At 36.3% G+C, this 21,229-nt stretch overlaps 1 protein-coding gene across 1 annotated transcript in view; it reads left to right on the top strand.

Annotated features, from left to right (window-relative positions):
* Positions 1–15,290, top strand: part of CYRIA (CYFIP related Rac1 interactor A) — a 57,652-nt gene extending 42,362 nt beyond the window's left edge. The window contains exons 5-13 of the mRNA XM_082306313.1: positions 3,624–3,745; positions 4,685–4,790; positions 6,273–6,409; positions 6,495–6,572; positions 6,845–6,961; positions 7,057–7,136; positions 8,930–9,056; positions 11,705–11,775; positions 13,165–15,290. Of these exons, the coding sequence (XP_082162439.1) occupies positions 3,624–3,745; positions 4,685–4,790; positions 6,273–6,409; positions 6,495–6,572; positions 6,845–6,961; positions 7,057–7,136; positions 8,930–9,056; positions 11,705–11,775; positions 13,165–13,228 (902 nt within the window). The 3' untranslated portion in view covers positions 13,229–15,290. The remainder of the gene's footprint in view (positions 1–3,623; positions 3,746–4,684; positions 4,791–6,272; positions 6,410–6,494; positions 6,573–6,844; positions 6,962–7,056; positions 7,137–8,929; positions 9,057–11,704; positions 11,776–13,164) is intronic.
* The last annotated feature ends 5,939 nt before the right edge of the window (positions 15,291–21,229 follow it).

Genomic DNA, 21,229 nt, shown 5'->3' with positions numbered 1-21,229 from the left:
TTAATTACTGAGATATTGTCATACTTCATAAAAATTAACTACTGAGATATTGTTGTGCTTGATTTTGTATTGGTAAAGGCTTCATATCCACTCTTTTTATATTTAATCTTGTCCTATAACTACTAATGTCTTACCTACATAGCAGTTTCTATGCTTTTTCTAAGGCACACTTGGTGAAGAATACGGTAGATACATTGTGCTGTTAGGGTTCTTTTGAAACAAACGACAGGTATTTTTCTAAGAAAAAAAAAATTATTATTCCACCCTCCCACCCCACCATGCATCTGAAATATTTAATGCAGCCACAAATGGAATGTAGTTGGTCCAGCTTTCTCCTTTTTATTATGAAATCTGAAGCCCCATCCAAAACATGGAATAGAGCGTGTATAAAGGTGAAAGAGAGCATTTGCTCATGGAATGGATGAATTATCATATTCTAGTTATTTCTGATGGCGTCAATGGAATTGCATTTCTCTCCAGAGCTAAAATTTTTGCTTTCTAAATTAAAATTTGCTGGTAGAATCTGTATATGGAAGAGTCAAACCTGGTTTGACTCTTGAAATAATTTGATAGGGGATTCATTTACTTGTTAGGTTTAGGGTTCACATTGGAAACACTCAGGCAAAGGGAGGTAGAAGGGCTTCCAATTTTGTCTTATTAAAGACCATGTACTCTGAGTGCTAATCATGAGTACTCTAAAACCTCAGACTTGAAATGCAGTAAGTCTGGTGATTATGGTAACTTACTCTTGAGAGAGCTTGCATTCAATCTAGATTAGTCAGTGGCTATGATTTTATTTATAAATGGGCTCAAATTGCTTAAGCGTATGCCGGTTCTCTGCCAGTCCGGGGATAAGAGGTGAGCACTGCCAAGCAGTGATTCCACACTGTGATTCAGGAATGGCATTTTTTTTACTCAGAACAGAGAAACAAGCTTTGGTATTGTTAGAATAGAAAACCAATTTAAAAAGCCAAAATCTGTCATGAAAGAAGTCTGTACTCCTTTTAGTTGTTGTTGCTATTAATATTGTTGTTGACAGCAAGGTGAAATCTTTTTCAAAGTGATCAATTACAGGTATTTTAATTGACCATTTTTGGCAGGATCTTCATGTAAAATCTCTTCTGAAACATGGCCATAGTCTTATCAGAACATCTGTTTGCATAACATATTTCATAAGTAAGATGCATGTTTTTTTAAAAAAGCCTGAATCATCCTCCCTACCTTTATTTTTAAGCGAAACACTTTCAGCATAAATATAAACCGCTTCTGCAAACGCAAGCTAAGCCTGTTGCTCTGTAGCCTTTGCAGCCCTCTTCCTCTCCCTTCTCCTTCTTTCCCTCTTCCACCCACCTACCTTCCTCCTACTCCTACTTCCCCATGTGCTAGGATACTACAGAAAGCTCAATGGGTTTCAAATATTCAACATTCCCCCAACTTCCAAAAGACGAACTGGGAAAATTTGGAAAAGACTAACAGTAAAGGGTGTTACTAAAGGCCATTTTTAAGTCCCAAAGTGCTGAGCAGTCTATAGTGTTTACATTTCTATTAGGGGCTAATATTTTTTAAAGCAAATAAATTGTAAAAAGTTACATAGAACTACCTTATTAACCAACCCATGCTTCAGGTGACCTGAACATGCAAATTTTACACTCATGAAATGTACTAATAAATTACTTTATTCTCTTTTGTGTCTTAATATTTACTGAAACTTATTTTAATTTACTTTTATTTAACTATTAAAATATATTGATTTATAGGTGACTCCTACCTTCCCCCTACTCTGTTGTTCTATGGTGTATAACTGTTCAGCAAGATTACCGCTTTCTTCGTTAAACTCAGAAGCATATACTGTTTTGTTTCTTTATCACAAGGTGACAGACCCCTTAGGGTGTATACCTGAAATTTCTTGCAGCTTGGGGAAAGAACCAGTCAGTAACACTGTAAACGTAATGTGACTAATAGGTTGGTTCAACAGCCGTGTCCCAGCTGGGATTTTCCTGTTTGGGATAGTTTTTGCCTTTGGTGCTACTTTTTGGAGCACAGTGGAATTTTTTAGTTATGTGAAGTATTTTGGATATAAAACTCAGCTGAGTAAGCCCAGCTTATTTTTACTCATTCTCTCTTTTAAACAAGATAAGGGAAAATTTCCAGAATAAAAGGAAAGTCAAATCAGTATTGTTTCATGTGCCCAGTCTCATAGGACTCATGGTGACATATGAATACAGAAAAGATTTTAAGTATTAATTGCTTCAGAGCTATGGACACATAAGTCTCAGCCATTTGTGTCTGGTTGGTGCAAGGTCCATAGATAACCTGACACGTTTTAACAAATTATCCGAACCTGAAACATCATGGAGAAGGGCTTTGAGAGCGCCTGCTCTTTCCATACTCCAAGATGAACCGGATCATTTGTTTCTAATGGGGGCGGGTAAATTAATCCCGTACTGATATATGGGTGGAGAACTGTGTCTCATTTCTTAAGGAGAATGAGAGGACTAAATAGAAAAAGTATTTTTAATATTTCTTGTCTGTTAATGTAGAGATGTGTACAGTAGCTCTTCCTAATTGGTGAGTTTTGAACTGAAGGTATCTCATTGCTTTTAATTCAAGCAAGTAGTCCTTAAGTCCTAAGATTCGCCTGCAAAGTATTTTTTTTCCCATAAAAATTAAAATTCTGTCTTTACAAGCTAATACAAATTTACGAAAAAAAAAAAAAAAATTGTGTCTCTGTAGAAATCTTCTGGGACAATGTGATTGTTTCTACAAATACTGACTACAATTCTATATACAGGTCATCCAGTCTTTAGTCAGTGCCAGTCGTCTTTATGTTTTAAGGCAAAAGAAGGCAGAAGATCTCTACCTTGTCTAATGTGTCAGTGTTCTAGGGATAACATCACTCCCTGGTATCACACTGTTGTGAAAATCCCATTGGATGGGATTTGAATGGGAAAATTGATCTACTTCCAAATGCCATTTCTCTGAACAATAAAGGTCTACAGGTCACTCCCACACTGAAAACAAACTGATCGTTGACAGAACTGGATTTATTCTAGTAGCAGGAATGATCTCTGACATACATAAGAAAAATGTTTATTTTTAACAGTACTGTATCTGTATTTTACAAAAGGAGAAATAAATTACCCTGGTTAAGGAAGCCTGGAGGAAAGTCAAAGTGGCATAATATCCCACTGCTCCATCCACTCAAAAACCTGATTTTATCCCCAAGCTGCAAGAAAAGTGGACAATCCTTTGTAGTTGAGCTGTGGAGCTCATGAATGAGAGGGACATTTTTACTGAAGGACTGATACATTATCCTGTTTTCTAATAACATTGCTTTATGATACTGCTTCACTTTGAAATGCTGCATTTTGAGAAGAGGCATTATGAGCCAAAGCATACAAAAACTGTACTGTTTTTTCCTTCCTTGCTATACAAAGCAAGAACTTGGATGTTAGCAGAATGGCAGTGCAGTATAAATGTGTATTTAAAAAAAAAAACCCACATAAGAATGGAGTAACACATAGCCAAGCTGGATATAATGTTGCTAAGTAGAACTGAGTAATTTTGCCATTTGTATTGCAGCTACCTTTTGACTTTGTGCATTTTGCTTTTCTGTTTCTTAGATGCACAGCCCACAGATGGAGAAAGGGAGGTATGGAATCAGATCAGTGCAGTTTTACAGGACTCGGAAAGTATGCTTGCAGACCTTCAGGCTTACAAAGGAGCTGGTCAAGAAATTAGAGATGTATGTTTGTTACTGACAGTTCTTTGGAAGCAAAATCAAGCAAAACTCAATGTGTTCCTTGCTTCTGTTCTGTATCCAAGCACACTCTATGAAATGATATGAAAATCTTCATTACAATTGTATTTAGGAAATATGTTACAGATTAGGTATAACGTTGAATATAAAGCCCTAATGTCAAATCATTAAATGATGGCTGTTGGAACTTCTTTTAGGTTTACTATTACTAATTAGTAATTTTTTTTTCACTTTGAGAAACACCATTTCGTATACCTCATTTCATATATAGAAGTCAAAGTTGAGGACATAGAAGAAATAATACTCAGATGTCAGAAATACACTACAAAAAAAGTTGAAAATAGTTGTTCTTCTGTGTAAGTGAAACAATAAAACACAGTAAATTATAACCTTACATCTACTTTGCAGGCATCTTATTCTATGAAACTGGTCCCGAAGTACAGTTCTGAACTGTACTAACTTAGAATTTGGCTCAACTGACCAAACCTTTCCCTGCATCAGCTTTGCAGTTACTGTTAGTGTGAGCTGTTGGTTACTTAAGAACCTGAATATGTTGAAGATTTCAAGAGCATCAGAATCTTAAAAAAAACCCAAAACTATTTCTATAACCAGTAATCGTACAAAAGCTTTTCCCTGGTGTTTCTGCCATATTTTTCCCCAAATAATGTGATAAAACATATTCCTGTATGTCAGTGGTGCATTTGAATGAATAATTTTAAATGACTATGTTACAGCGGGAGAGGGAAGGTGGAAAAAAATGGTATTTTTGGGGCTCATTAGTTTCCTATTCCTGTGCAATGTAATTTCTCATAATTGTTCTATGTTTTACCATACTTTCTAAAATAGTGAACTAGAAAACTTCCAAACCATCTTTTGCTTGTTATTTATGGATCACAGTTCTTTACAGTAATATTTTCATTCCAGGCAATACAAAATCCCAATGATATCCAGTTGCAAGAAAAAGCATGGAATTCAGTATGTCCTCTGGTTGTAAGGCTGAAGCGCTTTTATGAGTTTTCACTCAGATTAGGTGAGCCCTGTTTTAGTATGTCTGTTTATTAGGCTACTTTTTACATAAAGAAATGGGAAGTTTCTTCCATGAACTTTTAAAGGGTTATTATTCTTTCTGTTTGATATCTACAGACATTTAACTGCAATTACATTTATCGAGGCGTATTTTTAATCTTCATTTAATTTCAAAATTATCATAGTTTATTAGTTTTTCACTTAAAATAAATCTGCATTATCTAAACAGAATACAAGCAAAGAATGTGATAAAACTGTATAAAGTTTTTCTCTGGTGCCTGCCACTCTTCTGCACTTCACTGGTCCAGAGGAGAGCCACAAAGATGGTGAAGGGTTTGAAGGGGAAGCCATAGGAAGAGCTGCTGAAGTCACTTGGTCTGTTCAGCCTGGAGAAGAGAAGACTGAGGGGAGACCTCATCATGGTCTACAGCTTCCTCACAAGGGAAAGAGGAGGGGCAGGTGCTGATCAATTCTCCCTGGTGACCAATGATAGGACCCGAGGGAACGGCAGGAAGATGTGCTAGGGGAGGTTTAGGTTGGACATTAGGAAAAGCTTCTTCACCCAGAGGGTGGTGGAGCACTGGAACAGGCTTCACCGGGAGGTAGTCATGGTGCCAAGCGTGACAATATTCAAGAAGCACTTGGACAACACCCTCAAACATATGGTGTGAATTTTGGGGTTGTCCTCTGCAGGGACAGGAATTGGACTTGATGATCCTTGTGGGTCCCTTCCAACTTAGAACATTCTATGATATTGTACTAACACAATTTATTTTTTGTAATTTGGATCCTTCGGAGTTTTAAAAGGAATGTAAACCAATAATGTTTTGAGACTTTTTAAAAACAGGGATGACAGGGGAAGAGGGGTTATCAATAAACTCTCACAGGGTGAAAATCCAAAGTTTGGCATGTTATACACTGGCTTTGTCATCCCCACAAACCCAAAAAATTGATGTAATTACTCCTTGAATTAGGACTCCAGAAGAGAACCGGTGTGCAAAAATTTATGTATAAAGTGGAAGAGCTCCCCATGCAAAGGAATTCTTCTACCCCGTCCTACTTACTAAGTCTTTCACTTTTTGAATTATGCTAGTAATTATAGCCGCGGGAGCTGAATTACATTGCTATCAGTGCCTAAGAGTACACTTTTAGTAACAGAGATACCAGAATAATCTATACTGAGCTGATGGCTAATTGAGGAAGATGAGAGAGTTGAATATCTGAATGCAAGAAAAATGCTTTCTCTAGAATTTTTGATGGGGAACCGAGATAAAGGGTGATAAAAAGGGAAGAGAGCTCAGTGATACAGAATGGAGAGAAAATGGCAGAGCGCCTGAAGAGGCAGTTGTCTTTGAGTAATGTTTCTCACTTTAGAATAGTAAGAAAAAGCATTTCTGTTTCTTCAAGCAAAGTATATTTAGATACTTACTTAAAGCTTTGTCATAATGTGGACTGAATAGAATTTGTGCTTCTGATTTTTATTCAGAGAAAGCCCTGCAGAGCTTATTGGAGTCCTTGACGTGCCCACCTTATACTCCGACTCAGCACCTGGAACGGGAACAAGCTCTAGCGAAAGAGTTTGCAGAAATCTTACATTTTACTCTTCGTTTTGATGAACTTAAGGTTAATAAAATCTTTTTAATACATGCTGATTTTTTTTCTATGTATTTTGAACTGAAACATTATTTCCTATTTGTCTTCCTCTAAGATGAGAAACCCAGCAATTCAGAATGACTTCAGTTATTATAGGCGGACAATAAGTCGCAACAGAATAAACAACATGCATGTAAGTAAATAAAATCTGATCTGTTGTTCACACTGAGGTATTTATCAGTGTGCATTTATACCATTTGTGGTAATGTTTTTTCTTTTGATTTGCTAGCTGTCACGTTCTCTCCTTCCCACTGAGAGTTAATCAGCAGTCCGGATGAAGTGATTAGAGTAGAACTATTCATGCAACAATCTGATTGCTGACATGAGCATGTACTGTATCTTTTTCTTGCTGCTAGCAAGATTTTCAAGAGTTTTACTGACTATTTTTTCTCATGTTTTTATCAGCTAGACATTGAGAATGAAGTAAACAATGAAATGGCCAATAGGATGTCCCTGTTCTATGCAGAAGCCACACCAATGCTGAAAACACTCAGTAATGCAACTACGCATTTTGTGTCAGAAGTAGGTAATGGGGGAGAAAAGGTCTAATACAGAAATTCTTGATTTTAATTTTACAAGATGGTTTACTGAACAATGGCTGTTTTTAACCCTTCTAGAACAAAACGTTACCAATTGAAAACACAACGGACTGTCTAAGTACTATGGCTAGTGTATGTAAAGTCATGTTGGAAACACCGTAAGTTTTACCTTAAATCTTATTTTTCTTGTATGAGAGAATTTGTATTGTATTTTAAGTAGCCACCTGGGATAAACACATTTTTTCCCAAATTAGTTCCTGTATGTTTGCCTTAAGTTGTTGTCACATTTGTATGCAGAGCATGACCTGGTAGCAGAAAGCCTTGCCCTCCTGTTTTAACCACCTTATGATATTCTTCATGAATCAGCATTGAGTTTTGTTAGGGGGAGCTTACGTGGTCAGCCTGTATGTCAACAAAAGGTTAAATACAAGTGTAATCTTACGCACTCATAGGATTCAGTGTCTTTGTCTTGTCTAACCAGGGCCATAGGCCAACTACTGCCTCTTGACTGCCCATGCTGCTCAGTTATTAGCACACTTGGGGGCAAGATTTTGGCTTTTCCAAGTAGCACTTTCACAAATGATAGGGACTATTTTGAGGATCATTTGAGTAGATCTTTTTTGGATGTAGCCGTCTTACTCTGGATATGGGAAACTTCAACTGTATGGAAATTGTACAGTTGTTTTCTTAGCTGCTAGCATAGGTGTAGCCAGTGGGGTTACTATTGTTTAGCTCTGAGTTTAGTCAAGTATTCTTTAGGTTAGATGGCTCTTTGAGTGGAAAACAGATACAAGATAGAGTCAAGGTAGTCTTCCTGTCTTTGAATTGTTTGTTCATGGTGCCATGGAAAGAGTAGAATTCCTGAGGTTATCGTGTTTGTTTATGAAAATTCTGGATAAGTTTATGTAGGTGGTGGGACTCATCTCACAATCCTGGGACATCATAGAAGTAGTCATTGAAAAGTAACCTTATGTGTCAGCTCATTTTTTGGCACAAGTAGAGAAACAGAAAGTTGTGAGTCACCTACCAGAAGATTATCTGGTATTTCATTCTAATTGGGGGATAATCAAGCATTTTCACATCAAAATGTCTGTAGCCTTTAAATCTGTTCATGTTATGATGCTGTATTAATTAAACAGAAGAATAAAAGTTGAAGTTATTGCAAGCTGAGAGGTAGTATAATACAGATTTTAGTATTTTTAATGATATGTTTAAGTGAAAAAATCAAGTTTTATATTGAAAAGCAATGAATGACAGTAGACAAATCTATGTATTATTTACTCAAAATAATACTTATTAGAAAAATTGTGATAATTTTTGTTTTTCAGGATTTCTGTTTTTCTCCGCTGTAGTTCATTTTTCATTTCCTGATTATGGTTTCAGGGATTAGAGCTAATAGGGGCTGTCTTAACTGTGCCATCCATATTCTTATTTTGGAATTGAAAAGTCAAAGAAAAACTCTTTGGAATGAGTTCAGTCCAGTCCTATCTAGTGGGCTTCCACATTTTAGATGCTCAGTGAACTTGGGTTGTTGAAGTTGCCTATGGACTTAGAAGAGAGAGAGAGAGAGATCAATGACTATGATCCACCTAGGTGAAGCCCTAAACTTACTAGCTGCTGAAATTAGATCCCCCTTAAGTGTTAACTGTTTCAAAGTAGGAATTTAAGCAAAAAAGAGTAGCTTTCCTTTGAGTTCCTGATATGTTGTGTTTCTGAGATTAAACAGAACTATGATCAGTCTCCATAATTTTTCATGAACTGTGTCTTCTGTGAAGCCATCATAGACGTTTTGCTGAAGTGAGGATCTGAACTGTGAAGGGGTGTTAGAAGGGGTTAAGATTCATCTTCAACCTTAAAATACAATGTTCAGATTTAATGCACTCATAGTCTAGTTTGCAAAGTTGTCCAGTAAAAAGTCAAGATTGTATGTTTCTTTTGTTCTGTTTTCCAGAGAGTACAGGAGTAGATTCACTAGTGAAGAGACCCTTATGTTCTGCATGCGAGTAATGGTGGGAGTTATTATTCTGTATGATCACGTTCATCCTGTGGGAGCTTTCTCAAAGACATCAAAGATTGATGTAAGAGTGACTTTTCTTTAATACTCTGTAGGCTTGAGAATACTAGTCTGCAGCTTTTTGTCAGCCCAAGCTTATGACTTTGTATAAATCATTTTAATTACTTTTGAATGGCAAAATTTAGACTTTATCTTCACATGCATACGTGAATATACCAGCTTGTTTGAAATTAAAATAAGGATCAGTCTTTTTTTCTTTGTATTTTCTTCCAGACAGAGATACTTATTTGTCTTTGTTAGCTTTGCTTTCCTGCCAACTGTATGGTTACACTAAAATAATTTTGTATTACACCTACCATGGAATAAGTTCTGTGGTCATATTTTTTTATTAATCATGTAATTTATTTATGCTGAAATGCTCATCTTTGGCAGTAGTTCTGTTGTAAATAAGCAGATATTCGACATTGTCTCTGCTTTGTCTGAGATCTGAAGTAGCAGAACGGAAATGTTATTGCTGTAATGTTGATAATGAGCCTTCGGTTTTAGCTTTGGCATGACCAGTCACAGGGAAATCAACCTTATTTTTTCATCTGAGATATTGCAAGCACAAACAAAAAAGTGCTCTTATTTTTGCTACGTGTTTTTACAGACCTAAATCTCATTCACCGTGTTTTTCAGCAAAAATAAGCTGTAATTCACGAAGAAAGATGCTAAGTCTTTCCCTTTACAAGAGAGCCTACTTCAAAAGAAAAGAATACGTGTATATATATATATATATATATTATTGCACTCCATGACAGTGAGTCTTCGTTAGCATTTTTCATCTGCAGATATCAGTATTTTACCACATCTCCTCTTTGACTCTGTTTTACGGAGGGAAAGATATGTCACAAAGAGGTGAATTGATTTGCTGAAGGTCATGCAGCAGATAGAGCCCGGGAACTGAATGCAGACTTCCTGACTTCTAATTCAGTCTCTTGCCTACAGAGACAACACAAATAAAATTTTGATAGGACCAAATACACAGTGTGTGTATTTTGTTTCTCACGTTTATCCTAAAGCCCTGTAATCTTACAAGATAGTTAGCTAGATGTAAATGGGAGGCAGGAGATGTATGACTCAGTTTTTAAAAATGAGTACATGGTCCCAAATCTTAATTCACCTTAGTTTAGTGATTCTTCTCTAATGAAAAAAATCTTATAATATTTCAGATTATGAGTTTATTTTACTGTGAAAAACAATTCTTTTCTCCAAACTAGTTGCTTCTTGGGAGCGGTGTCAAGAGAACTTCAGGGGCAGCGGAACAAATTACCCTTTCCTTACTCTTTCAAGACTGGAGACTGTATTTCAAGCTGTTAATTACAGGCTCCTAGCTTAAATGTCCTAACAGCTTCTCTTTTTTTAACTGTTTTGGGGATTCTGATTCTAACAAAAATGGAAAAGAATGGTTTGAATTTTTATCCCCTTTGAGTTTGTCTGATCTTATCTGATGGGGCATGTAAACCTGTACTGAGTGATGTGAATATAATCTTGACTTTCTCTAGTTCAGGAAAAGTAACTGTGTTACTTCAAAACATGTGCTGCTACCCTGAGAATTTAATCTGATCTGCTATTTGCAGAGCTAGTTTTATCTTCAGGTAGAAATGAGCCAACTGAGCAGTGATCAGTGATTGTTAGCCTGGTCATTGTGCAGGAGGCTGAGTTACATTTTCCGAATCATTTTTATTGGCAAACACATGGACCGTGACTTCACTTAAGTATTTCATCATCCACTTCCAGAATAAGCCAGAGTTGTACTTTAGCTGCAAAGAAAATACTGGCATATAGATTTAGCACTTTATTGTGACTTGGAAAATTAGAACGTTCAAATCTTGACTCTGCCATGTCTTTATCTGTCATTTTAAATAAGATGGAATTCATCTAGACTAATTTCTGGATAGCTTTTAGATGTCTTCATAGCAATGGGAAGAAGTAGGTACTTCGAGAGCACAATTGACTACATATGAAAGTATATTCTGAATAGGTTAGCGGAATTTCCTATTTCTCTCTGTTGACCAGATAGGGGGTCTGTATAGCCCATCAAATGAGTTCTACCTCTGCTTTCTCTGCTTCATTTCCCCTTTTGTAAATTTGGGCAGAGTTTCAGCTTGTTTTTTACAGTATCCATTAAGGTGTTATTTAACGTGGTGTTTAAAATCAACGTCATGGACTTTTTGTCTCAGATTAAATTTGTAACCACTAGTTAAAAACCAAATCATAAGTTATCACCAGTTAGGTTTATAACTAAAAACTGAATACTGAAAATTACTTCCTTGTGTGCAAGCATAAAAATAAAAGTCAAAGTTGAAGCATCTCTTCTGAAAGTTGTTAATCATGATGAGATGGAAATCTCTTCCAAAATCTCTTTTTTCTAGCTTATATCAGCTGTTCTTGATATTTTTTTAAGTTGGAATTGGAGAAATCATGTGCAAGTTAAAATGTGATGTATCAATTTACTATCTACAAACACTTATTAAAGCAGATGTTGTTTTCTCAAAAGTTAGGTTTTTAACTTAATTTATAATAAGTTATAATGCTTTTATTGTGTCATATAAAGCAGCATTAACACTCAGTAGGAAAAAAAACCTGCCTGTCTTCGGTGAAATTTTTCCTTGTTTTCAGCTAGTACAATTCATATATTATTGTTCAATAGTGGCATGCTTCTGTTCCCAGATGAAGGGATGCATAAAAGTTTTAAAGGAACAACCACCTGACACTGTGGAAGGACTTCTGAATGCTCTCAGGTACGTGTGGAATAACTGTTCGATTCAACCTTAACAAATTCCTCTTATTTTTCTCCCAGTCTCTTTGTATTTAAGACCTTTCACCTTAGAAGCTTGATTTATTAAGAAAATTGTCCTTTCAGGTTTGTCTTCATCAGCTGGGGTTTTCTTAAGTAATATTAATTTCTTTCAATTCCATTTCACTTTGATAAGCAATGACTATAAATATTGGAAGTCATAATGTCCTCCTTCAGAGTTACTTAGGGTTCATTGTATTGCCTAAAACTTAGCCGTCTAAAAGGTAAACAATACATCAAAGGTAAACAATATATCTAAGCTAAGATTTGTTATATAAAATACCCCAGCAACTAGAACATTTTAGAAGCAAAGAGTAGAATTTCTGTTTCTCAAACCCTTGCTTACTTCCCTTTTCTCTTTCCCTGTGATTTAATAAGGCGCTTTTTTTTGTTTAATTTTACTAAATGATACAACTTCAAAAAACAGCAATCTAAATCTCAACCCTGTAGCTAAGTGTTTAAGGTGCTCCCTTGGGAAGCAAGACACAATGGTCTGACGCTTCTCTGAATCTGAGAAGGGAGTCTTAGTACCAAGTTTTTCAGAGCTGTATTGTATTCTGTAGCTGTTGAATGTTTGGATAGAGTTAGAACTGCAGCTGTAACCACCTCCATGTTTGTTTATCATGTCTTTTGAATTAAAATTGGTGTGGAGTTAAATCCTACAGGTATCAGGTGTGTTTTGAGTTTGTGGGATGATTGGTCTACCTGCGAACATAAGCTGTGGAGAATGTTTGGGCTTAAATGGAAAAAAACACATTAAAGCTCTTCAGTCCACCCAAGATATTCCTAAAAGTGTAACTCAGCACCAAACAAACTCTGCTGGTTACAAAATTAAAAAAAAAATAGAAAACCCTGTATGTGATGGTACATTGTAAGATGTAAAGGTATAGGACATTTAAGAAAGCTGCTTAAAATTAGGCTTATAGATTATGCCAAAATGCAATCTACATTCCTAAATTCTGTTAGTATTTACCCTATTTCTTCTGTCTTTCCATGTTTTTTTACTTCTTTTGAGGCTTTTAACTGGAAAAAAAAGATAATTTCGACCCAAAATTTTGACAATGTCATAGACGGATGGAAAACAGTATTTAGCCAGGATTTATCCACAATTCTCCACCTATTAACAGGGAATAATTTATTGCAGGGGTATTTAGAGAATAAAGAGCACCAGACTATTAGCAGTTAAATTCCAGTGATCGGTGACTAGAGGAACATGTAAGTTCCTCCTTTGTGTAGCTGAACTGCACTGATTTCAAAAACAGGCAGTGAAGTTTTCAGACTTTTCTAATCCTTGTTCATTTTATAAAATATTCTTTTAACTTGTAATTTCTAGGTTCACTACAAAACACCTGAATGATGAATCTACTTCAAAACAAATTCGAGCTATGCTGCAGTAGTATCCTGAGACAAGTAGATGTTTGTATTGATCACAGAAGATGTGTATGTTTACATAATTTAATACAGTTTGATGTCAATACTTGTGTGTATTTACATAACCATTTTCTTCACATTGCTAAAATATATGAATCTGTTCATAACCTGACTGACTTTATATAGTGCAGCCTAAGTTTTTATGCTAGCCTTTATCTTTTAACTCCTAAAATACTTTTTTACTTAGATACTTCAGCTACAACAGTTTATCTGTGCATTTTAATGCTTAAACACCTTCTCTATCAGAGAAGTACGTAGTAGTGAAGACAAAATGGAAATCAAATAAACTGAAATGTCAAAGATACCACAGAAAAGGAACTTTAGAGAAGGAGAAAGTTAATATAAGAGAAAGTAAAATTCATTGGATATATTTTAGGAACGTGCACAGTTTTTTAGTCAGTCAGTTTTAGGATCTCATCAAACCTGTATGAATAGGAGAATACCTGAATGTTCATCACTCTCATAAAATACGTTGTCTTTCCTGTAATAAGTGGAGTTCCACCTAATTTTCAGGATTGTGTGCTGGCTGACATCCAAAAACGTATTGCAAAGAGGTCATTTTACCTCTTGTATTAAGTATAACCTGTACCTTTCAACCATTGAGAAAATTAATATCCTTTTTCAGATTCAATACAAATAAACAGAAAATGTGTTTTAAGACCATTGCTAGATTTTGAAAATTCTGTATAATTTTATTAGATCTAGAAAGGAAAGAGAAAATACTAATGCCTTGACTTTACTAGAAAGGGTTTGTCAGTGTAAATATATCATGATGAACGCTATCTTTCAGACAGCTCTACCCAGTAAGTAACTTTTTTACTGATATAAACCCGTATAAAGCAGAACACGCTTCTGTAGCAGCAAACTTCCCTAGTGTCAAATTGGCCTCATCAGACTTGGAATGATATAAATAAGTTTTAAGAGCTGAGTTGTTCTTAGGTACTCCATCAAGTTCCTTGATAGTATTATTCATTAGATGATCCAGAGTCAACACAGAAATATATATCAGCTGACTGCTCTTCGTTGGTTTTTGAGATGTGATTAATGCTTCAAGGAGTTGAGTTCCTTGCTGAGTTGTTTGTTCTTACTTTCTAGTAATTTTTCCAGTAAATGGAATAGAAATACTTTGCCAAAAGCAGCAAAGTGCTCATGCTCTCTTAAGTGTGTCTTCTGGGTGGTCTGCAGTTGCTGTACATATTCTTGCAGAGGTCGCGTTCTGAAAACGTGTTCAATTTTGTGTACTTTGCTTGCATGTGTGTGTGAAAACTCCAGTGCTTGTGCACAGATTCAGATTTTTATTTGCTTATTCCTGTGTACGTAAATCAGGGTTTGTGTGCTGCCACTGGAATTTTCATGCATATCACTTCTAAAAACATTACCTTAAGACTTTGAAGATGCATTTGGTCTGCTGAAACTCTGCTGCACTGTGACAAATTCAGTCGTTGAACTCAGTCCTTAAACAGTATTAATATCCTGAGTTCTTTGGAGCAGGAATTGCCTTAGAGTTTATTTCTGAGCAGAACGACCACTATGAGGTTTCTCAAGTCTGATCAGAACCCATAGGCACCAACACCAATCACCAATTTGTCGTGATACTGGACAGCACCGCAGCTCCAGTATTCATGTCAGACATCTGCAGTGGTAGCAGCAGATCACTATGTTGTCAGGACCAGAATTGGAAATCACGCTAGTTTTTTTCTTTTTCTGGAAGCAGTGATCACACTGCTTTTTCACAGTAGTAAATCCACTGTTTACAAACTCCATTTTTAATGGGGGGACATTTACAAATGTATATTAGGGGAAATCCTGCTTTGTTCATAGTCACTTCCAGTTAGGTAAATCTAGGTGGATGAAAGGTCATTCTGTTGAGCTTTGGTAACTGAAGTTAATACATGCTTTACCTGCAATTACTTGTCAAACAATGAAGTCTTATCTTTAAGTAGCCCAAAGGAAAGCTATTTGTCACTTGCATAATAAAAATGTGACCCTTAAAGCATTCTGCGAGTTGTCATGTGCTGTTTGCCGAAGTCACTGAATTTCTTTGCCTGCTATTATGTTTTTGTACAGAAGTTCATTTGAAATAATAAAGAGTTTGGTACAGTAAGCATTGGGACTGTCTGTATTTAGAGACAACATAAACAGATTGAGAAGTATTGGATTAAAGTTTTGGATCTGAGATACAGTAGGCTCACCTTTATGTATCCAGTTTGTAGTTTATTTAAAAAGCATTTAAAATGCTTCATTTGCATGCTGTAACAATATAACCTCACGTCACTTAAACAATTCCTGGGTTTTTCTGACGATTCTTGGCACTTGTCTGTCATCTTGACCAGCGGAAATTGTTGATACTGCTTTACAGAGTAAAGGGCATGAATCCCTTCTATGACTTTTATATCTTCACATTAGGCATCCTAGGCTGTGGTGACCATCTCAGGTTGCATTTACAATCAATAAGGTCACCAGAGGATGATTCATTTAATCTTAAGTGCAAATGAATTGCTTTAGCAAGAAGAGCTATATAGACTAATGGTCAAAGTTATTGATCTCCATTTTGTCAGTGTTCCTTCTTATTTTGGCTCATCATTATGTAAGAATACATGTTTGTAGTATGATAAATATTTAAGCCTCATAATGACAGCATTTCAGAATGTGCATAAGTGAGTGTGACTAGTTTGGGTCAGAAAAAAATTTGCTTGTTTTGTAGTGGAAGAAAATATTATTTTAGGGTGGTATGAATTTGAAAGACTAGAATTTGCTGCTGCAAACGAATGGGTTTGAAACAGAATTTGAGACTTCTAAGCTTCCTGCTGCTACTAAGTGGCTGTCACAAAGGATAGTTACTAACATTGTATTTACTGGTATGTGATAGACAACATCACTCAGATAAATTATCTAATGTTTTCCACGTCTACTAAAGTTTACAAAGCAAGAAGTCTTCTCTATGTTGCTTTCTGTATTGTATTTCAGGTAAATTTAAACTCGAAGTAAGACATAAGTAGTATATAAGATGACTTGTGTTCTTACATTTGCTCTGAATTAAACAAAGTTTTCATAAATTTCATAAATTCTTCATATCAAATGACCTCACTTCCCCCTCCCCCATTTACTTGTTGAGAAGTTTAATGGAATCAATATATTTCTACAAAAATACAGTGCCAGTTAGGTGGATGCACATCTGGGGAATACCGCATCACTTTTTCATGCCACATCTGATTTTGGCCAAAAGCAGTATAGATTCTTGTCTGTCTAATTCTCAGTCTGTCAGGGTCCCTCTGAATGGCAGGACAACCATCTGGTATATCAACAGCTCCTCCCAGTTTCGTATCATCTGCAGAATTCCTGTGGGTGTATTCTGTCCCACCCTCCAGGTCATTAATGAAGAAGTTAAACGCTATTGGTCCCAGTATCAGTCACTGGGGTATGCCACTAGACTGGCCTCTAGATGGATTTTGTGCCTCTAATCACAACCCCTTTGAGCCTGGCAGTTCAGCCAGTTCTCAATATACCTCACTGTCTGTTTATCTCATCCGTATTTCATCACTTTGTCTATGAGGATGTTATGGGAGGCAGTCTCAAAAGCCTTGCTGAAGTCAAGAGAAACAAGCCTTCAGTGACATCAGCCAGCTCTCAGCACTTGTGGTGCATCCTATCAGGTCCCATAGACTTGTGTATGTCCAGTTTGTTTAAATGTTCCCTAACCTGGTCCTTCTCTGCCAAGAGTAAGTCTTCCTTGCTCCAGACTTTCTCTGGTCTCAGGGGCCTGGGATTCCGAAAGGCAAATCTTACCATTACAGACAGAGGCAAAGAAGGCACTGAGTTCCTTGACCTTTTCTGCGTTCTTTGTCACCAGGTCCCATACCCCATTTAGCAGCAGGCACACATTTTCCATAGCTTTCCTGTTGCTGCTGATATACCTGTACAGTCCCTTTTTATTAGCCTTCACATCCTTCACCAGATTTAACTTCAGAATGGCTTGGCTTTCCTAACCCCAACCATGCATGCTCAGACAGTGTCTTTCTATTCGTCCTGGGCCTCTTGTCCCTGCTCCCACATCCTGCATGTTGCCTCTTTATGTTTGAGTTTAGTCAGGAGCTCTGTGTTCATCTATGCAGGACTCCTGCCATCTCTGCTTGGTTTCGTGCTTATCAGGAAGGACCGTTCTTGAGCTTGGAGAAGGTGATCCTTGAAAATAAACCAGCTCTCCTGGGCTCCTCTTCTCTCCAGGACTGTATCCCATGCAATTCTTTCAATCAGATACCTGAACAAGCCAGATTAAAATTCCCAAATTAAAACTTTCCTTTAAATCATCTTGTGGCTGTATAGTCAGGAATATGCTTTTAAAATTGCGTGTGTTCTAGGGCTATTAGAAGTGCATGATTCTATGAACATCAAAAGTCAAGAAATATAAAATCTTGCATATGCAACAATTTGTCAACAGTTGCAAATAGTTGGAAGAGGTGGGGTTTTGTTTTGTGTTGGGTTTTGGGGTTTTTTTTCTGTAAAAAGTAGGACACAGATTACTATTCTCTTGCCTGAGATGAATTCTCTAATTCAAAATTACAGAATCTGTGAATTCACACAGTGAAGCAGATTAGATAATGCGATGGAAGCCAGTGAGCTGAAACAGTGACATGAATTTGATTTGCCAATAAAAGAATAAAACCCATTTTCATTAAAAAGCTGTTATAACAGATCTAGTATTTTAACTTAGTAGTCTGTAATGCTTCCTGCTACATACTAATAAAGGTGAATTCCTGACTGCCACGTAATCCAAATTCTGCAAACGCAGAATTCTCTTTCACACCAATTTGACACAAATATAACTCAATTGATTTAAATAGAGCTGTTTCTGATTGACACGGGTGTAAATTATACCCTTTGTCTTTTCTCACTTGTGGCCTTTGACCTAGTTGCTTATTACTGAGCAAATTGAGTCTTCTGCTAGTGCAGATCAATGACGTAAGATGATAATCTTGCAGAGATCTCTTGTGCTTGACTGCTTTGAAATGAAAACTAAAATGAACAGTGCAGTATGTGTTCTAGAAAATCAATAAGTATATAGTTAAAAAGTAGACAAACCAAGTGCTAATCCCTAGTTTAAGAGGAAGGTATGTCATGATTTTTCAACAGATATTAATTTGGGGTCCAGCTGGAATTAATATAACTCTCTTCTCTTGGATATTTGGGCTGTGACAATTAAATATGTAGACTTGGGTATTAAGAACTTGACATACCTCTTGACATTTTAAAATTGCTAACAGAACTTAAAGGTTAGAATATTTGTATGTGGCTTGGATCAAAATTGCTATTACAGCTCGTGATTGTTCTCATTCTGATTCTGCATTCACTTCAGTGAAATCCTAGGGTTTAAAGACATTTTTGATGAGGTTTTAGTGATGTGTCAAACAGCTACTCTCTAACCGCCTTGAAAATTGTGGAAGAGTGTGTCTGTCTTCTCTAGACACACAAAAGAAGTTGGAAGAGGACAATGGAAGATGATTGACCTCAACTGGTTTAGATCTTCCACAATGAAAAGAGGACAAAGCATGAGACTTGACATGGATGCAGTCACTGTGCGGTTCAGAAATTACCCTGTCCTATGGGTTGTGTGACATGGCAATGTCTGAAGGTCAGATCATGTTAGATGGACAGGGAACTTCTGCAGGGCTTTGACCAGGAAAGGATTCTACCCAAAATGAAGAAACTTGTCTCTTTACAGACACGATTTTAGGATGCCATGGTAGGAGGAAGCTTAAGGGCTCTTACTAACCTTGCCTCCCTTTCTGTGGCAGCAGCACAGCACTATGCAGAGCCTCAGTTTCCACTCCAGTGGCTGCCTGAGCGCCCACCTCATGCTGTAACCTCTGCTCTTTGATGCTTGGCTTTATCCTGTAATATAAAGCTGCATGTGAGGGAATGCAAGGTGGCTCACCTTAGTGTAGCTGTATGCAGCCTCCATCTGCCTTCTGCTCTTATAAATGGAGTCTTCCCAGTGAATTCAGACAGGTGGGTAATGTTTCTAAGAAGGTTGTTGAAAAAAGTGATCTTATACTGTTTTTTAAACAGTATTACTATTTGACAATTTCAGATATATCTCTAAATTGAATGCTATGGGTTTATATGATTTTAATTTTTTTCCGCTAGAATTTTCTATGCAGTTCCTATTTGTGTCTTTATAAACTCATAATAAAGGAATGTCTGGCAGTGAAATACAGCAGTTCCATGATTTTTTGTGTTTCATTTAGTCTAGGGTGGCTGGGAAAAAAAGTTAAAATCCATTTCATGTCGTTGTCTCTTTTTTTTTTTGTATTGCACACAAGGCTGTGATTAATTATAGGCACTTTAACTATTAAACTCAGACTTAAGTAGCATGCAGCGTCTGAACTCAAAGACTTTTTAAGAGAAACCTTCCCAAACAGAATTCCTTACAGTGGACTTGAATTAGGATTCTTAGATGAACTCCACCAAACCAGTATACATGGTCCTAGTTACTGAGATACTGTATATATCAATATAAGACTGAACCAGGTATTACATCTCTATGAAAATTTTTAATTCGGAGAAAGAAAAGTTGTGCTGTCTCGCCAACCTAATTAAAAGATTTTGTGGAGGTTTTTGTTATATGTATCAGATGAAGTGTACATATTTGTTCTTGTGATTAATTTTGGATTACGCATACTCAGGTATACACTCATAATAATATCTATGATATTTATACAACGAAAGATTATTTGTAACCACTGACGACTTAGCCAATTCTTTGCAGCTGTGCTTTAAAACTACAGGGTGAATGCCACATTTGTTTTACACAGCCTGTCAAAGTAACATTTGCTTTATTAAATTTGGAAGCTTAAAAAGCTAATGAAGATTCCTTTTGTTCAGTGGTTTCACATTCACATTGAGACCCACTATTCTGATTATATGCTGTACAACTGTAATTACTTTAATTGAGATATGCAAATAAGACCAATTCTTTTTCTTTATTTTTGTCATTCATGGTATAATTGGCCAGATTTTTCAATAATACAGTCCAGTGTAGGTTAAATGAAGTCAGCAAAAGTACTCATATGTGTGCTATCTGAAAATCAGTTTAAATTATTTTGTTGAAAAATATTACTTCTGAGACAAGATTGTTTTTCAAACAACTATCAGTAGTCTTCCTTATTATATGTCTTTTCTAAATAGAAGCTGGGAGTTTACTGTTACAGATATTACCTGAGTATGCAAGTAGTTTGAACCAAGAGGCACAGTGTAAATGAGCTGAGAAAGGACAGAATAGTTTTGGTAGAGTTTGACACAGGTGCCCAAGCCACTGATTACTGTTCATGTTGGGAAGTTTGAGATTCTCAAATTCTTTCATACTTCTGAAATTAAAAAAAAAGTCTGTCCTCTCTAACCCCAAGAACAATTGGAAATGCCATACTTAATAAAAATCAGCCAAATAAAGACTAACAAGCAAACATTTGTGGTTTTTACCTCTGAGAGGTACAGGCTTCAATTTAATCCAGATTATTTTCATTCCAGGTAGTAGTGGGGCCATTTCTGAGTAAAACAAAAGGCCCATGAAATAGCAGGGTTTTGGCCTCATGTGGAAAGTCAGTCTGGGATTTTGTGTGCATTTGGAAAGTTCATTTCTCCTGGGGTGTTCATTCAATTGTATCACAATTGTATTAGAAACTTCTGCTGGAAGAATTCTCTGAGACATCTTCTATTGACTTCATGGGTCAAGAAGCATAAAAATGAAAGACAGCGTTCCAGACTTTGCAGTGACAGGTCATTTACCTCCCGGATCTTGAAAGCAGAATGAAAATAATTCATGGTCAGAGTACTGGCATCAGAGCTGCTAAAAGGACATCCTCTCACCTTCTTTTTAATGGCATTTTTTTTTTCATCTTTTTTCAAAATTAGAAAATATATTTTTGCCTCCATTTGAAGCAGATGAACTCTTCCACAGCTTTGTTCATCTT

This window comes from Platalea leucorodia (genome assembly GCF_965183815.1).
Source record: "Platalea leucorodia genome assembly, chromosome: 3".
Taxonomy (NCBI): Eukaryota; Metazoa; Chordata; class Aves; order Pelecaniformes; family Threskiornithidae; genus Platalea; species Platalea leucorodia.
This window is presented reverse-complemented; position numbering and strand designations above follow the sequence as displayed.